The following is a 23,845-nucleotide window of genomic DNA, read 5'->3' on the forward strand; positions in this document are numbered from 1 at the left end:
ATAAAGTGGTACAATACTAATTCTTCACATTCTCCCGCTGACTAATTTGATTAGTACTATCTCTTGGTAAGGCTGGTGGATGTGGATATTTATCTTCAACTGTAAAACAGTCTGTACAAAATTTTTGCAGCTAAATCGCACTGTCAAAAAGCATATTGATTACTGGACACACTTATTTTTTTTTCTTTCTGGGACTAGAGGCAGCAGTGGAAGAGGCTCCACAGGATAAGCTGTCAAAGGAACCTGCTCTCTTCAGAAACCAAGGAACAGGGGCTTGCTGGTCTCTAGTCCTGCCCATGACATGAGACTTTGCTCTGCATCTCTGGCTCTACACTTCTTTCAGTTGCAGACCAGCTCTGCACATCACATGTGGGCCCATCACAGCCTCCTCCATCATCCCCCCCTCAGTCTAGCTCTTCCTAGAAAGAACAGTTTATGCTAGAATAAGACACTCTAATTATAAAACTCATACAGGGATGTGTGATACACAAATTCCCTGCTCCCAGACATGATTCCTTCCTTTCTCTTTTTGCTGTATCTCCTTAGCAACACAATACTGCTTGGCACTGAAGCCTCTGAAGGAGAAAAAGGGAAGGTAAGTACAGTGAGAGAGAATATATTGCTCAGCCATCTTTCCTACCAGCTGTGGATTTTCCACTGTGAGGTGTCCCTTCCAGCTAAGTGCACTCTCAGCTTGCTATCAACAAGGAAACCATGAGCACGTGTGCACATATGCAGAGAGGAATATGCATCCCAACAGTCTGGCACTAAGCTGCTGTCTCCTAAACACCTATTTATCTAGAATCAGCAAGCGCCACTACCCTGTCAAACTCTTCCCCTCGAAGTGCTGAGGGCTTGCACTGTGTGAGGAACAACTCTAGCCTGCATTTCTGAAGAGCAAAATTCCTGGAGAATGCTAAGAACCAACATAACCCTGGCATCTGGAAGGCACTAAGGACTTTCCTGGGGTGCTTTCCACACCACTTTAGCCGAATCTCCTTTCTCTCCTGCTGCCACAAAGCCACACACCATTTGCAGTACATATGATGTTACTCAAAGCAGTGGTAGTTTGCCAGCTATGACTAACTATGTGATCTGACTATGTGATCAGCTATGACTGACTAATGTGATCTGTGGGCATCATGGTGTTGGGATAGAGCTGGAACAACAGGAGAAGAGAATCTTGTCTTCTTCTCTCTTTTGTTATAAAATTTACTTATACACAGAGGACATTAATACTCCTTTGACATTGGTCAGAAGGTGAGAGACACAAGCACATCTGAAAACAGTCTTGGAAGGGAACTGCAGCCAGACTGTGTGAACAACATCCCCCTCTGCTATCTGAATCACCCCTTCCATGCTCTATTTGCCAAGATACAGCCTTCAGCTCTGAACAACAGGCACAGGATTTGTGCTACATCAGTGTTGTTAAAACAGCTCCAATCAGCTCCTTAAAACCTAACAAGGCAGCATGTCTGAGAGAGTGGACACAGCTTCTGTCGATAATGGGGAGTGCAATAAAGAGTAGCAGTTCAAATACAGAGAAACTGTTCTCCAGCTGGAACCCTGGCTCAGGAAGGCACATCTTTAAAAGTCTGCCTAAACGGCTAAAGACAGTTTTAGGCTCATGTTTCAGTGCTTGCTTGAGGTGACCTCTGCAATAGGTGGTAGCAAAGAGGCCAGAGAATGAGAAAATAATGAAAAACAGTAATATGGCAGAGAGGGGCAAAAGAACAGGCACTGTCACTCTAAAACAATTAACTGGGGGAGTAAGGACACTCTAGCCTGCATTTCTGAAGAGCAAAATTCCTGGAGAATGCTAAGAACCAACATAACCCTGGCATCTGGAAGGCACTAAGGACTTTCCTGGGGTGCTTTCCACACCACTTTAGCCGAATCTCCTTTCTCTCCTGCTGCCACAAAGCCACACACCATTTGCAGTACATATGATGTTACTCAAAGCAGTGGTAGTTTGCCAGCTATGACTAACTATGTGATCTGACTATGTGATCAGCTATGACTGACTAATGTGATCTGTGGGCATCATGGTGTTGGGATAGAGCTGGGACAACTCTCGTCTTCTTCTCTCTTTTGTTATAAAATTTACTTATACACAGAGGACATTAATACTCCTTTGACATTGGTCAGAAGGTGAGAGACACAAGCACATCTGAAAACAGTCTTGGAAGGGAACTGCAGCCAGACTGTGTGAACAACATCCCCCTCTGCTATCTGAATCACCCCTTCCATGCTCTATTTGCCAAGATACAGCCTTCAGCTCTGAACAACAGGCACAGGATTTGTGCTACATCAGTGTTGTTAAAACAGCTCCAATCAGCTCCTTAAAACCTAACAAGGCAGCATGTCTGAGAGAGTGGACACAGCTTCTGTCGATAATGGGGAGTGCAATAAAGAGTAGCAGTTCAAATACAGAGAAACTGTTCTCCAGCTGGAACCCTGGCTCAGGAAGGCACATCTTTAAAAGTCTGCCTAAACGGCTAAAGACAGTTTTAGGCTCATGTTTCAGTGCTTGCTTGAGGTGACCTCTGCAATAGGTGGTAGCAAAGAGGCCAGAGAATGAGAAAATAATGAAAAACAGTAATATGGCAGAGAGGGGCAAAAGAACAGGCACTGTCACTCTAAAACAATTAACTGGGGGAGTAAGGACAAATCTGCCTCCTATCACCACACACAGATAGTATGGGCATAGAGTTTAACAGTGCACAATCCTCAGCACTCTGAATTTTATTAATAATATTTTTCCTTCATCTACAGATTCAGCAGAAGAGCAGAAAATGCATTAGATTATTACAAGAATATATCTCTTGACTGCAGTGACTGAGTTTGCTGCCAAAGAGAAAAGCTAGGTAGAAAGGGATAAAATGTGAAGGGAGAATAACAAACACTTAACAAAGGGCTGAAAGAGACCAAGGAGTTGAAAATACCAGCTGTATTTCTCTAGATCTCTGCTAAAAATGTTGTTTGTCCTCACACAGAAACCCTAGGGCTGTGTGTATATATGTATGTGTGTGTGTGTTTGTGGGGCCACTCGAGGAAAGAAAAGAGAAAGGCAATGCCTTACATTTAAAACAGAGGATATAATTGTTCTCATTCACAGAAGTGCTTAAACAAAAGCAGAACTGCAGAGGTCCCTACTTGGCTTATCCTGTCCCTCATTCTGAGCAAACAAAAGATGATCCAGGGATAAAACAAAAGATAATCCAAGAGGAAGCCCTCCGTGGGGGAAGGGGGACGGGAAGAGGGGAGACAAGGGCAGAAGAGCACTTAAGGAGATGAAGCTCTTGGAAAGGCAGGATGTGAAAATGATCAAATTTCCTTCCCATAAAAGGATGGGGTCCCTTGTTTATGTCCCACACATCCTTTCTCCACGCATACTCTCTGCTGGTCTGGTGTACCCACAGGCTTCCTAGAGGCTTTATTGTATTACAAAACGTTTCCTTATCACAGTCGAGAACCTTAGTGCTGCATTAAAAAGATGGGTAATTTTCTTAAGCCTCTTTTAAAAATATATATAAATAGGATTAGCTGGATAACATGTTCAGATGCAAGCACATTATTTGATTACTCAATAGTGGATCCAGGTTTCACCCAGGGCACTGCCAATCTTCAGCTGGGGGGGGAGAGGGGGAGAACTGCTCATTGTTCGATCCTGTCAGCGCTGTCAAGAGTCATTACAGGGGTAATTGCTTTTGCTCCACCCTGATTTCTTATCAATTGGGATTGGGGATGTGGAGAAGGGTGTTCTTTTGGTTTTGTTTCTAAATTGAAAGAACCCAGCTTTCAAAAACACTCAGCAGCAAGCAAGGATGAGCAGATTTTTCAGAGAAGCTCAGTATTTACTGAAGCAGCTAAAGCAGGGAGGGCTGTAGAAACGACCCGCGGTGAGAGCAGTAAGGGCGGCTCTCGCAGGGAGCTGCTGGCGGCTCAGCTCACACCTCATTCCTCATTTCCGAGCCCCAGAGCACTGCTGCTGACAGGCTCCTCAGAGCCCCGGCCCTGCGCACCTGTCAGGCTTTCAAAGCCGGGCCCTCACAGAATGAAGGCGTAGAGTATACCCCACTTCAAACAGATGTCAAGAGTGAGATTTAAAACTGTAGAAAAAGATTCACTAATTAGCACGAATGTGCAGAGATCACGGATCTTACACAAAACAACCCCATGAACTTGAACGATAAAATGTGTCTAAATCACTCTTGGGCTTTTGAGAATGGTGCCCTTTGTTTCTTTTCTTTAGGAGCCCTGGAGTCAGTGCTAAGAGAAGACAACGATCATACAGAAATTGAATGCTTTGTCCCTAGAGGTTTCTTATAGATTTGGGCCACTTGGGGCATAACAGCCACACACTCCCCATTCCTCCTGCCATACACCAATGTTTTTGTGAGGCCCACCCTGCCAAAATGTGGTGCTTGGGGTAGTCCTTGAAGCAGAGCAAATAGAGGGAGCATTGCCTTTGTGAGCACAGCAGGCTTACAGGATCAGGAGACAGAAGCTGGAGAGCTGCTTTGTGAAGAGGTCCATCACTGAAATGGTCTAAGGCTCTCTGGATGTCTTCTCTGCCTTAAGAGTATTAGCAAGACCTGCCCTATGAACTGAATCCTATGCCCACAACAGACACCAGCAGGGTTCAGTCAGGCCTACACCTGGTCCCACATTTTGTTCTGTGCTGTGAGATTAGACTGCTTAGGAAGAACTCCCCATCTGCCAGCCTGCCTGGCCACTAAGTAAGAGAGGACAGGAGCCCAGCAGAGGGTCCCTCCGTGGTACAGGGATCCATGCAGTGGGACAGAAGGGGCCTCTCTGCTGGGAGCCAGGTCTCTTGTCTCTGGGAGCTGGCAGCTCCATGCCAGTCACAAAAGTCCACAGGTTTCTTGAACACCACGTTAGGAGCTGCATTACCTGTCACAATGGTTGCATTTAAAGGGCTTTGCACCCGTGTGCTTTCTGTAATGCCTGGTGAGCTCGTCGCTCCGTGCAAAACGCCACTCGCACCCTTCCCACGAGCACTTGTAAGGCTTCTCACCTGCAGAGGGGAGGAGAGAACAGTCAGCGTGGCAGCAGCATTACTGAGCACTCAACCTGAAAGCCCCGTGTCCTCCCACCCTGCCTCTAACCCACTCGAGTCCGTTATCCCTTCACACAATTCACAGACAGCGTGGGATGCAAATAACTTGGGGCTTCCATACTGGGCATAGTTCCAGTCCAGATTTTACCACAGCTAAAATTCTCACACAACCTTACATGTTGTTTCTAACAAAACCAGCCAACTGGCCTTTGAAGAAGCCTTAAGAATGTCCTCAAATGCCTAAGCAGCTGTGTGGCTGAAGCTTGATTTTCAAACAGCTTTTCAGCTCACTCTAACCTTGCCAGATGTATTACTGCAGAACTTGAGTGACTGTACTAACACCTGAACACTGTACAGGTGTGCACTACTCCTGAGTGACCACCACTACCACACCACATGGTTTACCCCAGTTCTACTTACCCTTTTTGTGGCCAGCCTCACATCTACTCCCCTCAAGAATTCATACCTGCTCCCCCCAAGGACTGCACCTTTTTTACTTGCTTCTGACAAAAAAAATCTACTCCTGGGACCAAGAAATTATGTGTCAGGTCATCCAGTGTGAGAGGATACATTTTTGGTTCTTTGAATCAGCTGGTCCTCCAGGTTTCTTGCACTACACCTTCAACGGGTGTTACTCTGCCCCAAAATATTAACAATACCATTGAAGGCAGTGAAATGGTGTAGTGGTAAGACAGGAGAGATTCCAGTCTGCTGGTAGGAGTTGGACTCAATGATTCTTGTGGGTCCCTTCCAACGCAGGATATTCTGATTCTGTGCTCATATCTAACTATCTTCTAATGCACATCAGTCTCTGCAGGTCAAAGTCTGCCATGGTTTAACATCTATGGAGTCATTAACACCTTCTGATGAAGAATCCCAAGTCATGACTCCCTTTTCCTTTTCAGTGCACATGCACTGGTGTGCATTGAAATTTAACATCTCCCCCCCATAACAAATGCTCCAGTGCATCTCCTATAGAAACTCCGTGTCACTCTTCCCCATGCAGTCAGTTGAGATAAAATTCAGACAAGAAATCACTTTCACTACCAAGCTTCTAAGCGGATTATTACTTATTTATTTGTTCTTAAAATTGCTAAGAAGGTAATCTTAAAAAATCCACCATAGGCCACAGTGAGGCTGCAATCTGTAAGACCCCTCTAGGCCAGTCACATGAAACAATCACTTGACCACAGCAGACAGTGCAGAGACACAGATTGCTATATTTAGTGTGTTGATTCAGCAAGAGTGAGATCTGGATATAGGAGACCTATGTATATCATGATGATATACTGGAGAGGCAAAAAGAGCAAGAAAAGTGAAAAGGGAAAGAAAATTGCAGCAAAACACATGAGAAAATGCTGTTCTCTGTGAGTTTCTGCAGACCTCTTGTTGCACAGGCAGCCCTGCTGCCCAGTGGTCATCTGCCTCAGACAGAACAGCAGAATGGGCTGAGACCCTAACTGAAGTTGAGCCATTTTATTGGCCTTTGAGAAGTTTATTTGGCTCAGTAGTTCAACTAAAGGATTCATTGGGATGAAGTTGTGAAGAAAGGGCAGCAGCTGGCAAGATTACACCAGAATATCCATTTATCCCACAGTCCCTGAATGAAGAAAGGCCATCCTGGATGTCCCTGCTGTGAGTCACAGTCCCCCATGGGAAAATGCCCAACAGGACAAAGGACTGAGCCAACAATAACACTACTCCACTTAGAATGTGCCTGCTTGGTCATCTCTGCAGACTCATCTCTTGTTCCTTTATTCTTTGGACAGGATTTGTTCAGGAAAATAAGAAGTTAGAATCTTCTTAGTGAGCAAGGTGCTGGTGTCTTGTTTCTGGGCTGGTTAACTGTACCTCAAACACTGTCACCAGTGCTGGCCCCACACACTGGAGCTGCAGTTGCAGCAGTCTCCTCCCAGCCCTCTGCACCCTACCTGACCAACAGCATCTGTTCTCCTCAGCAAAAAGGGATTTCCCAGGCCTGCCCCAGTGCCTGTGATGGAGCACCAGTTTGTTTGAACAGTTCATGCATTATTTTAAAAAGCTGTCAGTAAACAAGCCTCGATGATAATGCAGTTCCTTGGTTCTCTGACGCTCTCTAGTGCCTACCTTAGAGTGGAGACAGCCAGGCAGGGAAACTGCCTTGCAGCACATTTGCCACACACTCTGCAAAGCAAATGCAGAGACAACTGCTCAGCCAAATCTGGCAGGTACAGCCAGTCTGAAGGATACAGCCATCTACAGAGCAGAAGGGTGAAGAAAAAGCATCCTGGGCTTTCTGTGAAACTGTATAGGCTACAAGGACTGAAGTGGAGTTTGGCTTGTTAAAATTTGTCAAGAGCTTTGAAAATATATAGTGCTATATATAGGTTACAAGAGACAGAAAAGCCAAGCACAATTACTGGTGAACCCACAGAATGACACATATCTCTGTTACTTGCTGCAGGGGCTTCTCTCCCAAGTGTTCCAGCTTTGGCCTTGCACAGCCCTGAGCTGAGTTTTGTTTTGCCTTTGTCACCCAAGCCCTGTTCAGCAAAATGTCAGACAGTACCTCTCAGTGCTCCAGACTGCACGCTGCCATACCAGGGTCCCAGTGCACAAGGTAAATGCAAAGGAGCACAGTGACCTTTAAAGCCATGTCAGACGGCTCCTTGACCCAGAGACATCAAAGACGTTCAATTTCCTGCCCTCCTGCAGCTACTCAAAAACAAAAGAGGGAAGGAGAAGAGAGACCTGCCTGTCTCTGCATGTGAAGACTAAAAACAAACTGCTCCTTTAATGGCTACATGAAGATGAAATGGAAGTGTATCTTGCCAAGGTGCACATATGTAGAAAGCATGGGAATAAAAAAGAGGGGAGGGTCCTCCTACCTCACTACTGGCAATAGCAGGGAGGAAAAATGGGAAGGATCCTTTCCATGTGTTAGGCTGCTCTTCTCTTGTTCAGAGGATTAGTGAAACTAAAAAGATGATGAAATCTTCTGCTGAAGGCAATGGCAAAACTCCTACTCACTTCTACAGGGCCAGGATCTCCCTCTTTTTAAGAAATTAATTATGAGCTGCAAAATCCAATTAAAAATAGGAACATCACGGAGTTGAGCCACACTGACTTTTTTCCTAATTTCTCAAATTAAAAACCACATTCAGAACTTGTGCCTGCAAGCCACTCCCAGGAAGAAGGCTTTACTCCTTAAGTCACCTTTATTCCACACAAGGATCTATGCAGTCCTTAAACAAATCCATAAATCCACATTTATACAAACTCACTCAATGGAGGAGCCAGTCCCCATCCAAAAAGAAGCCAATGCCTAGGAAAATGTTAAATACTCAGTTCTTTCAGTTCAGAACTTACTCCACACCATGGGCCTGGCTCAGATTCCACACAGCCATAGATGTACCTGGGAAGCACTGCAGATATATTCAAGCAGTGAATTGTGCAATTTTTCTAGATGAGCACTTGTGTTAAAAAAAATGTATCATTTGCTTAGGAAAAATCTGTAAGCAACATAGAATACTCGCTTTCAGCTGTTTCTATTTTTTCCCTTGGTAGTCAGAGACACTACCTAGTGATTCCAGGCTTACTGACTTGTAGTTTCCACGGGCAGCACGTGCATCAGAGAGCAGTGCAGCACAGTGAAGGAGAGCTGGAGTGAGACAGTGTGGCACAGGATCCAACACCACACTGCACTGGTGCATGGGAAGGGTGTTATTTCTGGCTGGCCACAGCCTTGTCCTGTGGCTGGAGCCAGGCCATAGGTGAAGCGTGCCAGCTGTGCATTCGCACAGCAGCTCCTGGGACAGGAAAAAAGCCCCACATCTACACTCTGGCCAGGCTGAACCCACGCCTCATCTCAACAGAGGTCACTTGATCACCAGGAAACACTCACATCAGACATATCTGAGTTGCCTGGTGAGGATCCTGGAGAAGCAGCCTGCACATGCCTGCTTGTGCACAGAGCCATGTCCTGAAACCTACTGGTCTGGGAAGGCTGTATCACCAAAGCAGTCCTACAGAAATGCTATTAGCCCTTCAGATATACTTTAGGGTTTCAGTCCATCATGACTGCACACTTCTGTGAAGCAGCCTCTCTTCACTGTGGCTGTGTCCTGTGGTACATACCTCATTTTAACCTTTCCATGTTCCTAGAGTACATTTTATACCCTGAGACTAGCATGCCTGGGGAGTAGGCTCTCTGCTCCACTCCTGTTTATGGCACCTCACCCAACTGAGCTCTTCTTCTAAAGTACCCCCATAGCACATTTCAGTACAGTCTGGCCCTCCATCCTCTATTTCATCCAGCCTGGTCCAATCCGGTAACTGGAGGACAAAGACCTTTGAAAATTTATGGGAAACATGCAATAGTGAAGCTAAAACTATAAGTCATAACAAAAAATGCATCAGACTTTGAAAATCAGCCCTGAAATCAGGTCACTATTCCTTTTGTGACTAAGATGAATGCAAGACTAAGTATTAGGCATCTAGTTACAAAAATAAACAAATGATTGGTACAACTTTCTCTTGAAAGACAAAAATTTATCATTTGAAGTATGAAAAGCCAAGCACACAATCCCATTTTGCCACTCCTGTGGCAAATACACACTAGGTTTCCAGCAAAACATGATGGATATAGCTGGGTTGGTTCTGTAATGACCACCACACCAGTCTTTGGAACTTCTCCCTCTATTTTCCATCCTGAGGAATTCTTGGTGAGTTTCATCTCATGCAGCTTTAGATATTGAAAGCCAACATCTGACACTGCCACCTATGGCATTCTTTTTCAAGTTAATGGGGAGGCAAAGGCATGGGTGAACTGTGACACATCACACCCAGGCAGCCTGGAATTGGAGGTGAATTTCTCTGCTTTGATGGTGCAGGGAGCCAGGCAAGCAGCTCAGCTGCACATACCTGTATCTTTGCTCTCCAGCCACAAACCAGAGAACAGCAGGTTTTTGCTGCAACACGTGTTTAAACTGTAAACCCTGTACCAACCTCCACAACAAATATTTCCTCACAAAACACAGCAATGGGGATGTTGTCTCTTCTCAAGATGCAGAGAATCCCTGTCCTTGCCACTTACATCCCACAGGCACCCTCTAAGTCCCAGACATATTTCTCTTGTCCAAGAAGAAAGGCAGTGTTTGCTAAGACATCTCAGAGAGGCTGTTTCAGCAGAGTGATTAGTAGAAACATTAGGTTACAGGACACAGAGGTACCTACTCAAGACCAGCTGAGGACATGATCACAAAACTACAGCACATAATGGGCACATTGTACTGCTTATAGCTGCATTATTTATTGCCAATCCCAAGGGTTAAAAAGTCATGAGTGCACTCTTCTACAGAAATAATGAGATTTTAAAGAAGAAAACAATAATATTCAGACATCATTTGCCTTCTGCTTTGTAGATAACCTAGGGCCATGGTTTTAAACCTCTCTTTGCAGCCCTGCAGGCTAGGAACATTTATTTTGAAATACAGAGGAAGAAATTTGCTCTCTATTCCCTGAATTTCAACAGCAGGGACTTTAAGAAGAAAACCCTCCAGATTAAGGGTTGTGCACAGTAAGATCACAGAGTTCCAGTGTGATGGGGTAAAACCTGACTCCATCCAAGTAATTGGAAAAATGTTCATTAGGTTCAAATTTCACCCTGTATCTTTATGGAACTGAAAGCAAAGATATTATGGATATCCATCCATCCATCCATCCATCCATCCATCCATCCATCCATCCATCCATCCATCCATATCTATTTCCTTACCCTCCCCAGCACTCTCCTGCAGGGCACTTAGTAAAACAATCAAGTAGTTTAAGCTCCCAGTCCTGCAGTGAGCTTCAGAGGAGAATCACAGTCAAAATCCTTGCTGATACTTCTCTGTGTTAAAATGTGGTGGTGTCATGGGACTCCTTTAGTCCCTTGACATTCCTTTTTGATTCAGCCAAAAACATTTCAAGAAACTGAGAGGGAAACCCCAAATTCTGCCTATATGCCTATTTTGAAGGCTATTCAAAGCAAACATTAGCTGCCCTGTGTTTGAAGAGCTCCTTAATATTATACAGCTACACAAAGCTAGCATGTGAAAGTGTGTTTAAGAAAACAACAGAAAAAAACTAGCATGTGTTATAATGCTGAGAATTTTTCAAATATAGTTTCAAAATCCAAGAAAAAGTTGTCTGAAAGAAACACAAATATTTCCTTCCTTTTTATAATCTGTAATTTTAAAACCATTTAAAATGAAACTAGTTCTAGAAGTCTCAATTTCTAAAAGTATGTATTGAAAGACACTTTCAGCTACACTTGTTTCAAGACTGATGTTCCCAGAGAACTAGACCAACTGTAAAATTACAACTGAAAAAAAGAATGAAATGCAAGATTTCTTGCATGTATTTTTCCTATAAGGAAGCTCTGGGGGTCTGATATGTGTAAAAATCAAGTAGTGCTTTTTAAGAATGTTTTAGTAACTTTCCTTGCTACCCTAAGAGTGTTTTAATGATTTTTCTTGCTACCGTTCCTGAGAAATCCTTTTGGGACTACTGCTCCTGGGCTGGTGAGTGGGACCATGCTGTTGCAGGAGCAGCAGTGTCACTGCAGGATGAACCCAGGCATCCTTCAGAGGCCAGTGCCTGTGGGGATGCTGCTGCTGCAGACAGGAGTCGCTCAGAAGTGCCAGAAGCTGGTGTGGTTTTGGGGGAGAAGCAGCCCCCAGAGCACCTTGCAGAGAAATGCCAGGCAGGCATTTCCAGCTGCTCTGCAGTTTATGATGAAAGTCTGCCTCAGCACAATGAGAAGCCTAATGTGGAGCTTCACTTTACCAATATTTTATATTTATGTAGCACTCTTCGTCTCCAAGGGTCCCTGAGAGCTTTACAAGCTACATACATGGCATACCAATGAAGCCAAGCCATAATTCTTCTAATTAGCTGAACATCAGCACACAGCACATGGCACAACAGAAAAGGTTACTGGTCACTCCTCTCTTCCTATGTAAAGTGCTATATGAGATTTAATAGAAACATATCTCAGAAGGACATTTGGTTTAAGGACCACTGAAAAATGAAATCTAACAAGACAGGTCTCCTTAACACCAGTGCCTGTCTTCCCTCATTACATATACACACTTTGTCAAATACAAGCCACAGAAGAGGAGCTGCCCCAGACCCGCTCCTCAGCTCCACACCAGATTCAGCACGTTACCATCACATGGCTCAGGCAGCTGCTCTGCCGGTGAGGTTACAAAAAAAGCTGGTGAGCAGCTGCAGTCCAGAGCACAACAACATCAGCCTCTTTTTAAGATTAATAAGTTCATTTCTTTAGCAAAAAGGAAGAGCAGGCTATTTAATACACACATCCTCTGGAGATCAATGCTAATATCTAAGTGTATGTGCATGCAACCCATCAACCAGTAAAACTAATTACAAAAATCAATTTCAGATACTTTTCTGAGCCTTTCATTCCTCAATATACTCCTAATTGATTTTTGTTGGAGAATAGAAAGACTAATTAATACTTTTATTATTTAAAAGGAATGCAAAGGAGGGGGCAATGGTGAGTGCTTAACTGGTCCGCCAATGTTTTCTACACAAAAAAAAAGAGAAAAAAAATTTAAATTGGCATTTTATTCAGTTTTGCTACCTGCTGGAAAAATGGAAAAGCCTTTGAAAGGGTGACAAAGCACAAGAGAAAAGCTGGCAGAAGACAGTATGGGGCAGAGGAGGAATGTGACAGGATTGTGAAATACACAATGTGAGAAGGTTGTACCTATTTTTAGAAGGGCAGGGATGATCAAGTGTAAAAGCAGTACATTTCCATGAATGATGTACAGCTCCTTTCATCCAAAAAGGTCAGAAATGCCCTTATAGAGAGGTGACTCTGATCATATTTATATCAGAGATGGGGGAAAAGAGGTTAAGAAGGAGACCCAATGTCCAATCAGTCTTTCTACAAACTTCAAAGCTCCGGATTAGTTCCTAAGGGCCTTGCCAAGGCTCGTCTACCAAGCCAGCAGCAGTCTTCAGCATGCAGCCATTCAGGACACAAAAAGAAACCAATTTTTGCAGCATTATGTCTTACGCACACACAAGCACCTAGCACACATCCACAAAGCCCACTTGCCTAGCTGAAAAGCAGAGAAAAGCAAAGCATGTAGCAACATTCAAAGAAATGGAAATATTCCATTTTCTACTCAAGAGGCTGCATTTAACAAGCACACACTGCCCTCCATACTGAGCTCTGAAGGAGGGGAGGCTTTATCTCTTTGGGTCTGTGCAAGACTCCCATTGAGAGTGACAAAGCCTTTGCAATGTGCTCCCCGTTCAAACCTCTCTCCACAGCTCCTCTTTGAAGGAAGCTCCTCCATGGTGGGGAGCAGGGCTGGGGGACAGATGCTGGTGCCAGCCTGAGCACACAAGCCCAGCTTGTGCCCCATTAATTGCTAGCACATCATCCCCTGGGCCGGGCCTTGGGGACAGGAGCAGAGCGATAGGGACACGCAAGCACCCGGCTGCAACACCAGCAGCAAAACTACCCAATTAAACCTGCAGAGTAAGTGAGTGTGGAGGGGGGAGGAAGATTCAGAAAAAAAAAAAGGAAGAAAGGAGAGGGAAGGGGAAGGGGAAGGGGAAGGGGAAGGGGAAAAGGAAAAAAAGAGTTGCTTGGCAACGGGCGGGCAGAAGCAGCTGTGCAGCAGGTCGGGCTGGTACCCAGGGCCCATTAGCAGCCCGCATCTCCTGCATTTCCTGCCGGGGTCTCCTAGTAACAGCCTGGGCACGCCGCGCTGTTGCGCTTCCCCTCCTCTCCTCCTGTTTCTCCCGATCACGAGAGGCATCGCTGTTTGCCCTAATTAGACATTCTCTGCTGCTTCAAGCTGCCATTACTTCGGTCCCCAGAGGAGCAGCAAGAAATTTTTAAAAATGTCCTCTAATAAGGGTTTCTAGTTTCAGATTCTGTGGAGCTCTGCAAGCTCAAAGATGCAAAGCAAGGTAGCAGCGGCAGAAGGAACAAATGAAAAAGGAAAAAAAAATCAGTAGCTCACTGGATGAGATTTTTCCAGCACTGTGAAGCATGTTCTCTTCCCTTTGTTTTTTGTAAGGTATCTTAGAGGGTGAACAGTGAGATAGCCTTTAAGGGACATGGTGCATATTTCCATAATCCAGAGCAGTGTATCAAAGATGTGTTCCCTGGAAACCTATGGTTTAGGTCAAGAGTTTCTGAGAAATTCCAGACTATAGATAAAGGCAAACAGGCCAGGAAAAATATGAGATGCATGTATCGCGGACCGTGTTGAGAAATGACAAAAAAAAAAAATTAAGAGGAACAGACTCCCCTTTTTCAGATGCTAACATTTTTAATGGTTTTGCTCCATATTTTTGCTAATGAATGTGAGGTTTGCTTATTCAAACTATTGCAGTGCTGATGTTTTTCAGCATTCACCATCTTCTCCCTTTAGGCACTAGAAAATCAGAGAAAAGATGACCAAAAAAATTATGCAGACTGGCAGAGACAGCGCAGGAATAAAACACGAGGGGAAAAGAACATACATTCCTCCTGATTTCCCACTTTTGTCAACAACAAAAATGGAAGAAGATCCAGGATCTCAATTATTTAGATACTGAATCTGATTTGAGAATAGATGCAAATGGGAAATAATGTGCTTGGGTTTAAAGAATACACTGGCAAGTTCTCTCACTAAAGGCTGCCCTGGTGCCAAGGCAGAGCTGCCTACATGCTGGCAGGCACGGGCTGAAGGAGATCCCACCCTTCCTGGTGCTTTTCTCTGTCCTTGGGCACAGCTGGCAGGTGGCACCCAGCTGCTCCACACTGAGCAGGGCTCAGCAGAAAGGCCTTGGCAGTGCTGCTGGACAGCCCTTGGTGAACCAAGCAGACTGATCTCAAGAGCACAAGGCAGTGAGTAAAGATAATTAATTTTACCAGCTAGGAAGATTCCCCATCTGGATTTCAGAAAAGGCACAAAGGATTACCTGTCCTTAGCTCTAAGGGAGTTACATGCAACCAGCTAGAAAGCACCCAGATCATTCATGCTGCCAGGTGAGTGCAAGTAACCAAAGGAGAACACAAATGTATTATGACATTCCATTGCTGGGTGACACTGTGTCTTCAGGGAGAAAAATAAAAAAATAAAGAGGTTTTCTGTATGAAACATGTTTACTAATGCACATTCAAAGCCAAACAAAGCCCAAGAAAAAAAGTCACCTTTTCTACGGGTCTCACAAAGAATTAATGATAAAATATCACTCATATGGAAGTCAGTTTACAATGGATCATAGCTTAATCAATTCAAGCTAATTTTTACCCAGATATTCACAGATAGAAGTCTTCTATTATTTTCAACTACATGGGCCAAGTTTTTAGCTAAACTTGTTACGCTGTGCACAGTTCTTTTCTCCCTGCCAATCTCCAACACACATGCTCCAATTTCTAAAATAACAAACAACAACCATACTGGAAAAAACCCAAATGTGGAAAATTTCACTCTGAAGAAGGAAAGGCTTTGCAAACTTTATAGGTGACCAACGAGATGTACAAATGGAAATTTATATTAACTAAGCTATTAAGACCTCTCTGTGTGTGGTGAGAGTCCAGATGTACAGGAGGAAGGAATAAATCCCCCCTAAGCCTCTGAATGTGCACGGCCACACAGTTGAGTACACCTTTCTTTCAGAACTCAGCTGGGCATCAGCTTTTATCTTGAAACCCATGTTTGTCATCATTAGCTTAGCTAGCATGCTTGCAGTTGTTTTTTCAGCATTCAGTTTTTCCAGCCACAATTTTCAGTTCTGAGTTTTGAAAGACAGACATCTTCAGGAACAAACCTACCTAACACAACATTTGTGTGCTTATCTGCAAATGGGGACTTCTGAGATTGCAAACTGGCCTGCAGTGTTTTAAAGACTTTGATTCTTACTAAGCCTTCTTATCATGTCTAAAGCTGACCAGTGGAAAGATTTTGGTTCTGCAGTCATTGTCCTGGAACAGGTGGCTTCACCCACTGTGCAAGAAGCTGATCCACACACAGAGTTGAGGTACTTATTTACAGTTCTGTGCAGAAAGGGGTGCTGGGTGGCAAATCCACAAAGGTGAGTGTAGATGTGTTACCTATTGCTTTAGTGAGAATCTGAATCACCACAGGTGTTATGAAGGGAGTAAGGCCCTTTGAAATTTTATATGGTAGACTGTATCCAGTTGACATTGTGATGGTAAAAGGTGATTAAACACATGTGAAATGTAATGGTATGTTGAGAATGATCTATTATTCCTCTTACAGGTCAGTTTGTCCAAGACCCTGCTCAAGAGGGTTTAAGATTTTTTGTCAAAATGCATGAAATTTTGGCTTTCCTTTTAAGATGGGTTGACACTTTGCCCTCAAGAGGATTTTGTGTGAAAAAAAATGAATTCACAGCACTGAATGCAGCTTGAATGGAGTCTGGGCACAGCTCACAGTGGGACACAGTGCCACTCCCCTGCTGGGCTCAGTGCCTGACAGCAGTCAGAGCAGTGGAACAGGCTTCAGAATCCATCTGCCCAGGTGCTTCCCAGCTCCATTTTGGCTTTTGTTGCCTGCCAGCCAGGCAGAAAACTTGTTGTGACATCACGGAGCCCTGTGTGACAGCAGCCCATGACGTCACATTGCCAACACGTGCAAGCACATGGAGACTGAGCAGCCCGGAACATCATAGCCAGAACTGCGACCAACATGGCACGCCGAGGCTGCTCACGTGCCAAGATGTCACCCTTGCAAAGGACCAGAATGAGGCTGATCCTGGTGGTCTTCCTGACCATGGTGCTCCACAGGCTGTCTCTGTCGTTCATTGCCACGTGGACAGCCAAAGAATGGACCAGCAGCCTAGACCCTTGCAATCCCAAAGAATGGGTGAGGTTCAGGATGGGCATCATTCCCGAGGGTCCAAAGAAAGCACCTGTTGCTGCCAAGAGCATGACTGCTGAATGGACCAGCAGCACTGGCCTTTGCAAATGCCAGCACCAGGCCAGGGAGAGACTGGACATTGCTTCTGAGTGACTGAAGCAATCAAACATTATCCCAGAGACTGCAGCCTCCAGCTTGCCCTATCCTTTCTGCCAGTTTTGGAACCACCTTGCCCCTTGGCATCAGCTGGTTGCTCTATACAGCCTGGCAACCTGTGGGGCTGCTCAGCATGGCTTGTATTGCCTTCTGCATCAGGAGAAATGTGAAGAAACCTCAGGGACAGGGAAGGTGATGGTTATGTCCTCATCTTCAGTATGGACAGACTGCTGGAAAAAGAGCATCTTGAGGTGGTCCAAATTATTCTACAGGGTAGAGGGCAAAACCAGCCTGCCATGCAGGGCCATGAGGCTTTTTTACCACCTCCAATGAAAGAGCTCTTCTAAACCAAGGAACCAAAGACAATTGACAAAACAACCAAGACCAGGTTACAAGGAAAAAACAATGCAACTCATCAAACTAGAGAAAGGGTAATTTTGGCAGAGGGAGACTGTGACCGTCGACTCACAGTGCACTGATTTGAGAACTCAAAAGAAGAAGACAACTGTGCAAAACGAACAACTAATTTAACCAAAAGAATACTGAATAATAATTAACTAATAACATGAACTACAACTGGTAGCCAAGGAATATTAATGCCTTGTTCCTGTCAAATGTTCTGTGGGACTGGCTAGACCAACTGGCAGCACAGAGGTAAACCCATGCAGGTTGCTGAATTGTGGCAAGACATTGCCACAGGTAGAGAAGCTGGCTGTAAAAGTACACCATGCAGATGCCCACATACCCAAGAGTCAGGCTACTGAAGAACATTGCAACAATGAACAGGTGGATCAGGCTGCCAAGATGAAAGTGTCTCAGACGGATCTGTACTGGCAACGTAAAGGTGAATTAGTTTTGGCTTGGTGAGTCCATGATGGCTCAGGTCATCCGGGAAGAGATACAACACGATGGGCTCATGCTCAAGGGGTGGACTTAACCACAGACAGTGTCTTCCAGGTCATCCATAACTACGAAACATGTGCTGCAATCAAGGAGGCCAAGCACAAAGCCCTTGTGATAAGGGGACGATGGCTGAAATATAAGTATGGGGAGGCCTGGCAGATCAATTACATCACACTCCCACAAACCCACCAAGCCAGGCACTACATGCTGCCAATGGCGGAAAACCACTGGATGGCTGCAGATGTACCCTGTGCCCAGAACACCATCCTGGGCATTGAAAAGCAAGTCCTGTGGTGCCACAGAACCTGAGTCAGACAATGGAATTTATTTCAAAAATAGCCTCACAGACACCTGGGCCAGAGAGCATGGGACTGAATGGGTATCTCATATTCCCTACCCCTATCAGATAGGTCTCCCTACCTGCAGCTGGATCTTGCTATAAGGTGGGCACTGCTTATGCCATCATGCCCTTGGCTTTATTTGGGACCCCACTACCCCTGACAAAAGCATGGACACCTCTGCTGTATTTAGGTCAGCTTCCATGAAGCCTTGTAGCTCATCTGCTCCTGCTTTCAAGTTGCTGCTACTGGTATGTAGGCATGTGGGACTGTCTCCACACGGGGTGGGAAAGACAGGCTCTGGATTAGGAGAGGTCCATCCAGGCTGCTGGCTACTCTCTGCCCAGATATGACCCAGACTCAAACACCCACACCGTGCTTAGGAAAGCCTCTAAGCCAGCACCTGCTTTTAAGATGAGAGGTAGCACACTTGGCTTTTCCTGCCCAGAGCACTACAGGTCTCCCAGTCATGCCCACCTCAGCCTAAAACAGCATTTCTGAGGACACATCTCCAATTCATCCCAGGCGTGACCTCAAATACTTTAGAAATGACAGTGCTTTTGGACAAATGGACAAGAAAATCATAGCTTCTTGTTGTTAACTTGCCAATTCTATCCAGAGTGGGACAGCAGCAACACTGGAAAGGAAATTGGCAGAAGACAAATTACTGGGTTTTTCTTTGAGTCTCTTTTTGTGATCTCTATCATTTGCCCACTGGCTGGGTGCTTCACAGGGGCTCAGGAGCAGGTGGATGGGTATAAAGAAAATACCAAATTACAAATTCAAGAAGGCTCCTCTGTGCCTTACCAAGGTAGACTACTATAACACTTGAAGGCACCTGATCTTGCCCTCCTGCAGCTGCTGAACAGACAGAAAATATCAATTTCTAGGTCTACCTTGTGCCAGAAATCTTCTCACATGGCAAACAAACAAATAACACCTATTTACATTTTCAAACCCAAACAATAAGATTGTCCCATGCTATTGATTTGGCAAATGATGGAGCAGAAACATGGGATTGAGAATTCAGGTATTGACAACTAAGCTATGGATGAACACCACTGGTGTTTTAAATGGTAAGGGCTGCTTTTGGCAGGGGCCATCCTCCTGCTGCCTGGGTGGTTCTCAAAGATAATTTCCTAAGTCTAAGCTCTTGCTGTAATAATGAAGTGAGACTCTGACTCTCCACAACAAAATCACAACGCTCCCCTCCAAACTTGCCAAATGGCTTAAAGGCTTCAAGATCAGAAAGTTATAGGGAGTTCAAGATCAAGCTGGGCTTATTTTAATCAGCTTTGATAAAGCTTTGTTATGTTTTTACACACGAAAAAACTTTTTAGAAGTCCAACATCACAACAAAAACACATCTTTCCAAATTGGCTAAGCAATTGTACTCCCCAAAAAATGCAGCCCTGAATGAAGGTCTTTCACATACCCTTCCTCCTTCAATTCCCTGGCTCTCACTTCCAGCAGTGTATTCATCTGTTGCTTCAGCTGCTGCCATTGGAGCTTCAGGATCTTCCATGTCTCTCCATGTCCCCTTGGCAGGTTTCAGTCCTGCACCTCTGTGCAGGACTCACCATAAAGCCATGGGTCTCTGTACAACAAAATATCTTGGGTTTGGCTTTAATTTCTCCTATTCCACCAATACTGTTCTCCCAAATGCTTTTCCCTAAGTCATTATTCAGCCTTGAATCCTGCAGAATTGGTGCTGTGCTTGGATACTTGCTTTTTCCTTCTCTTCACTGGCTTTCTGTTCACAGATGCTACTACACTAAAACAATAGCAATGCAGCTTCCCATTCATGTGCTATCACTGACACAGAGTCTTTGTTTTCTCTGTAATTCCTTTACTTTGTATTAATCTTCTTTACCTATCATCCAGCCTACTCTCCTCAACTTTGTCCCCTCTAGTAATTTCCACATTCCAGATATTTTCTCTTTCATCTCCAACACCTGGTGAAAGTTCTTCTCTATTATTTGATATGCCATCTCAAAAACCTTCTGTTGGTTAATGCTCTTTCTAATCTCTTGTGTCTCTTCTTTTTCTTGCAAATGTAGTACTTTGTTTTCCTGCAGGGTGGATTTGTTTGTTTTAGTTACTCTCACCCAGCATTTTGGATCAAACAACTATATGATTACATTATATTTAAAATAAGACATCCTGACAATATGAAACAAACCCTGCTTGAAGAAGTGCTATCTTAAGATCATATGTAGACTAGTAACATCTATTTACATGGGTATTTCCCATTGTTTAGCCCTTAGAAACCTAAATATAGATGTGAGGCACCCAACTGTTGTTTCTCAGACTTGAGTTTCAGTTGTATCCAATCCTGGGTTTGGATGGATAAAGAAGAAAAAAAAAGCAAACCTTCTGATACTTGTAAAATGCAAATCCTAGCAGAACCCCATAAGGGTAATTTTTTTTAATCACTGTCCCAATCTTAAGGATTTCCTGGCCAGTTTTTATGTGCTGCATCATCCCCGGCCAGAAAGTAGCCTCACCATCTTATACCTTTCCCTGCAAATTACTGCAAGCAAGGCTGATAGGAATGGTTCTGTCAGGAGATAGAAATCTCTGATCTCGGAGACAGTCACATCCCATGACTAATTTTTCCACAGGTCACAGGCCAGCTCACCCTTAGACTTATTTGCATTCAGACACTCTCCAGCAATATCCTGTTTTCTAATTTAGGAAGTACTGATGATTATACATGGGGTTTGGCTCATTGGAATTCCTTTCCTCTCCATTCTCCATTACACTTACAATTCATCTCTATGCATGTGTGAAGGCAGGATGAAAATTCTCCTCTCTCAAAAGAGAGAAAATGCCATTGTTTGCACTGATATCTACTCCACAAATAACCATGAGAGAATGTGCTAGGGTTGAATTACTGTGCCAGTCCTGGTTACTCCTTCTTTAGATGTTTTTACTGCACCCTCACACTGGCAGTGTGGTTTTCCCAAACCTCTAGCTCACCTTTTCCTCCTGTTTACAGGCCCAGATGCTATTTCTTCCCTGAGGGGCTTCTTTGCTGCACTCTGACAGTCAGTCCCACCACTGCTCTTAGCTCCTTTACACACCCTTAATTTTAGATGCCCCAGCTTGCTTTCAGTTCAGTCAAATATTTTCATTTCCCTTTCCATACAGACAGTGTTTTTCCCTTTCCCTTCCAGATTAAATTCTCTCCCACACAGATGATTGTTTTTCCCTCTCCAAAGGTCATCCAGAAGGTGGTTTCATAACCAGTTCGACCACTGATGGTCCTTATAGTGCTGTCCTGATTCTCTTGCAGATGAGATGTGGGACAGTAACGTGGAAGATGCACCAAGAGAAATGTGAAATGTGGGATTTGATGGTCCCTGGGCTTCCCAGCAAAGTAAAACCCCGAGAGAGGATTGTTCCCAATCTAGCAAGCTGCTATCAGCCTGCATTGCCTGCAGCCCAGCCTGGCTCATCACGCAGCAGTGAGGAGCAGCCAGCGTCTGTCTGGTCAGCCTTACATATGAATGAAAGGAATGCAGCCTCCTTCCGCTGCCTTCCACCCCCCACCCGCTCCCCAGCCCATGGCTTCTTGTTTTCATGCCCTGCAGTAAATCCCTTTGATCCAGCAAGTGGACTTTGCACGTGCAAGCTGAGTGACCAGCCCACATCTGCCTCTGTGCCTGTGAACCCCACACTGGGAGCTCTTTGTCTCCCGGGCGCTCACACCCCTTTCACAGAGCCCACACTAGCAGGCTGCTCTCGCATGACACGCTAACAAACCACCAGCCAAAGGAAAATATCTTGCAATAATTTCAAGCCCTCTGACTAAGCCAAGTGGCTACTAGCCATTGGCACTGCTGGGTGCATTTGCAACCCACAGCACACTCAGTTCAGGCATGAAAAAAACAAAGCACCCATGGAGAAAAGGGCTCCTTGTCCCATGCCCTGAAGGCTGCATGGGAAAGGACACAGCCCTGACATTTATAATTCAGTCCCAAATATCCATAGTTACTCCTCTCTGTCCCACGTTTTTAACAGAGGCAGGAGCTCCCTGGGGCGAACCCCACTGAAGAGGTCAGTGTGAACACATTAGATGTCTCGATTGTACCAGCTCTGATTTAAGGCATCCAGCAGTCAGTGCGTTTTTAGGGAACAGAACATGCAAGCAGTATGAAGGAGTCTCAATGACTTTGTGCTCCGAACTCAAATAAGCTGTTTAGGTAAGCCTATCACACTCCTTCCCTCGATTTACTCAGGCTGCTGGCAGGATGTAAATGTTCACAGGTATTTAGACAATCTGCTTTCCACAGACAAAATGAGAGATAGGTTTCCTGCATGAAAGATGTGTTTTAACAAGGCTGCATTCAGTTCTCATCACAAAGGGTAACCACGCTTTCTACAAAGCTGTGCATAGCTAGAACATGGGTAGGGGCAGGGCAGCTTTGCAGCTGTTAGGACAGGGGAGATCATCACTCCAAGCTTGTATTCCCTCTTCATTTTGCCTTCCTGCTTTCCTAACAACCTAAGGACATGGTGAATGGAAACAGAAACACTCCCATAATTTGGGGCTGTTTAAACCACTGACGATTTAACTGGCAAGATCAGAGGAGTAGCTGATCGCACCCGGTGAGGAGCTGGGAATGGGAGGTCTGGGCTCTGCACCCAGGCAGCTGCAGTCTCATCATCTGATAAAGGTCTTCCCTATCAGCCAGAGAAGGCAGACGTGCCTTTCTCACCACATCAAGCACTGCTGTGGATGGGCAGGCTCAGCACGTCATGGCACCACATACAATCCAAGGCTATTCAACAGAAAGATCACAGGGCCAGTGAGAAACGTTTCTCATTGTGGGTTAATTGTAAAATGTATGATTTCATATGGTAATGTTAGAGGGGAAAGGTTTTGGCCTCAGAAAATTCAACCAGGCCTAAGGTTGGGTTCAAAAGCATGCAAACTCTTACAAGATTTTGACACCAAAGGGCAAAGGTGCAGAGAAATTAGAAGGTTTTTTAAGTCCTCCTCATGATTCCTTTTCCATATTCCCATTTGCATGACAACACAAGGAAAGCTTCACAAGTTCACCCTTTCCACACTACATATCCGTGAATAACCTCAGGAAAAGCTGTGTAAGACCCATCACTTCCAGCTTGAGAATGAACATGGGGGTCATATCTGAACAGACAAGATCACTGGGTCAACAGCTCTCACACTCTTCATTTGTTGTTTCATGGAAGCTCCATCATGTGCTGGAAGGCCTTGGCTGGGATGTCCCACTGGCCAGCCCCAGCAGGGAGAAGCCCTCACAGCAGCATTGGTGCTACAAGGAACCAACATTCTGACCATGTTGATGCTGATTTTAAAATTATTGTACTACTTTCACTGGCTTTCAAATCACTGAATCACAGGTGAGGTCACTCCTGGCAAGGCAGCTATCCCCAGTAAAAGCACTAGAAAGCCCATATAAAAAGATCAATGCCTTTTATGTCTTACTATGATTTATACT

General features: G+C 44.8%; 1 protein-coding gene across 1 annotated transcript in view; it reads right to left on the reverse strand.

Annotated features, from left to right (window-relative positions):
- Window positions 1-23,845, reverse strand: part of KLF7 (Kruppel like factor 7) — a 65,414-nt gene that overhangs the window by 9,506 nt on the left and 32,063 nt on the right. Inside the window, exon 3 of the mRNA XM_041473347.1 lies at window positions 4,918-5,041. Coding sequence (XP_041329281.1) covers window positions 4,918-5,041 — 124 coding nt within the window. The remainder of the gene's footprint in view (window positions 1-4,917; window positions 5,042-23,845) is intronic.

The sequence above is a fragment of the Pyrgilauda ruficollis genome, unplaced genomic scaffold (assembly GCF_017590135.1).
Source record: "Pyrgilauda ruficollis isolate IOZ18807 unplaced genomic scaffold, ASM1759013v1 scaffold3, whole genome shotgun sequence".
NCBI classification, from domain to species: domain Eukaryota; kingdom Metazoa; phylum Chordata; class Aves; order Passeriformes; family Passeridae; genus Pyrgilauda; species Pyrgilauda ruficollis.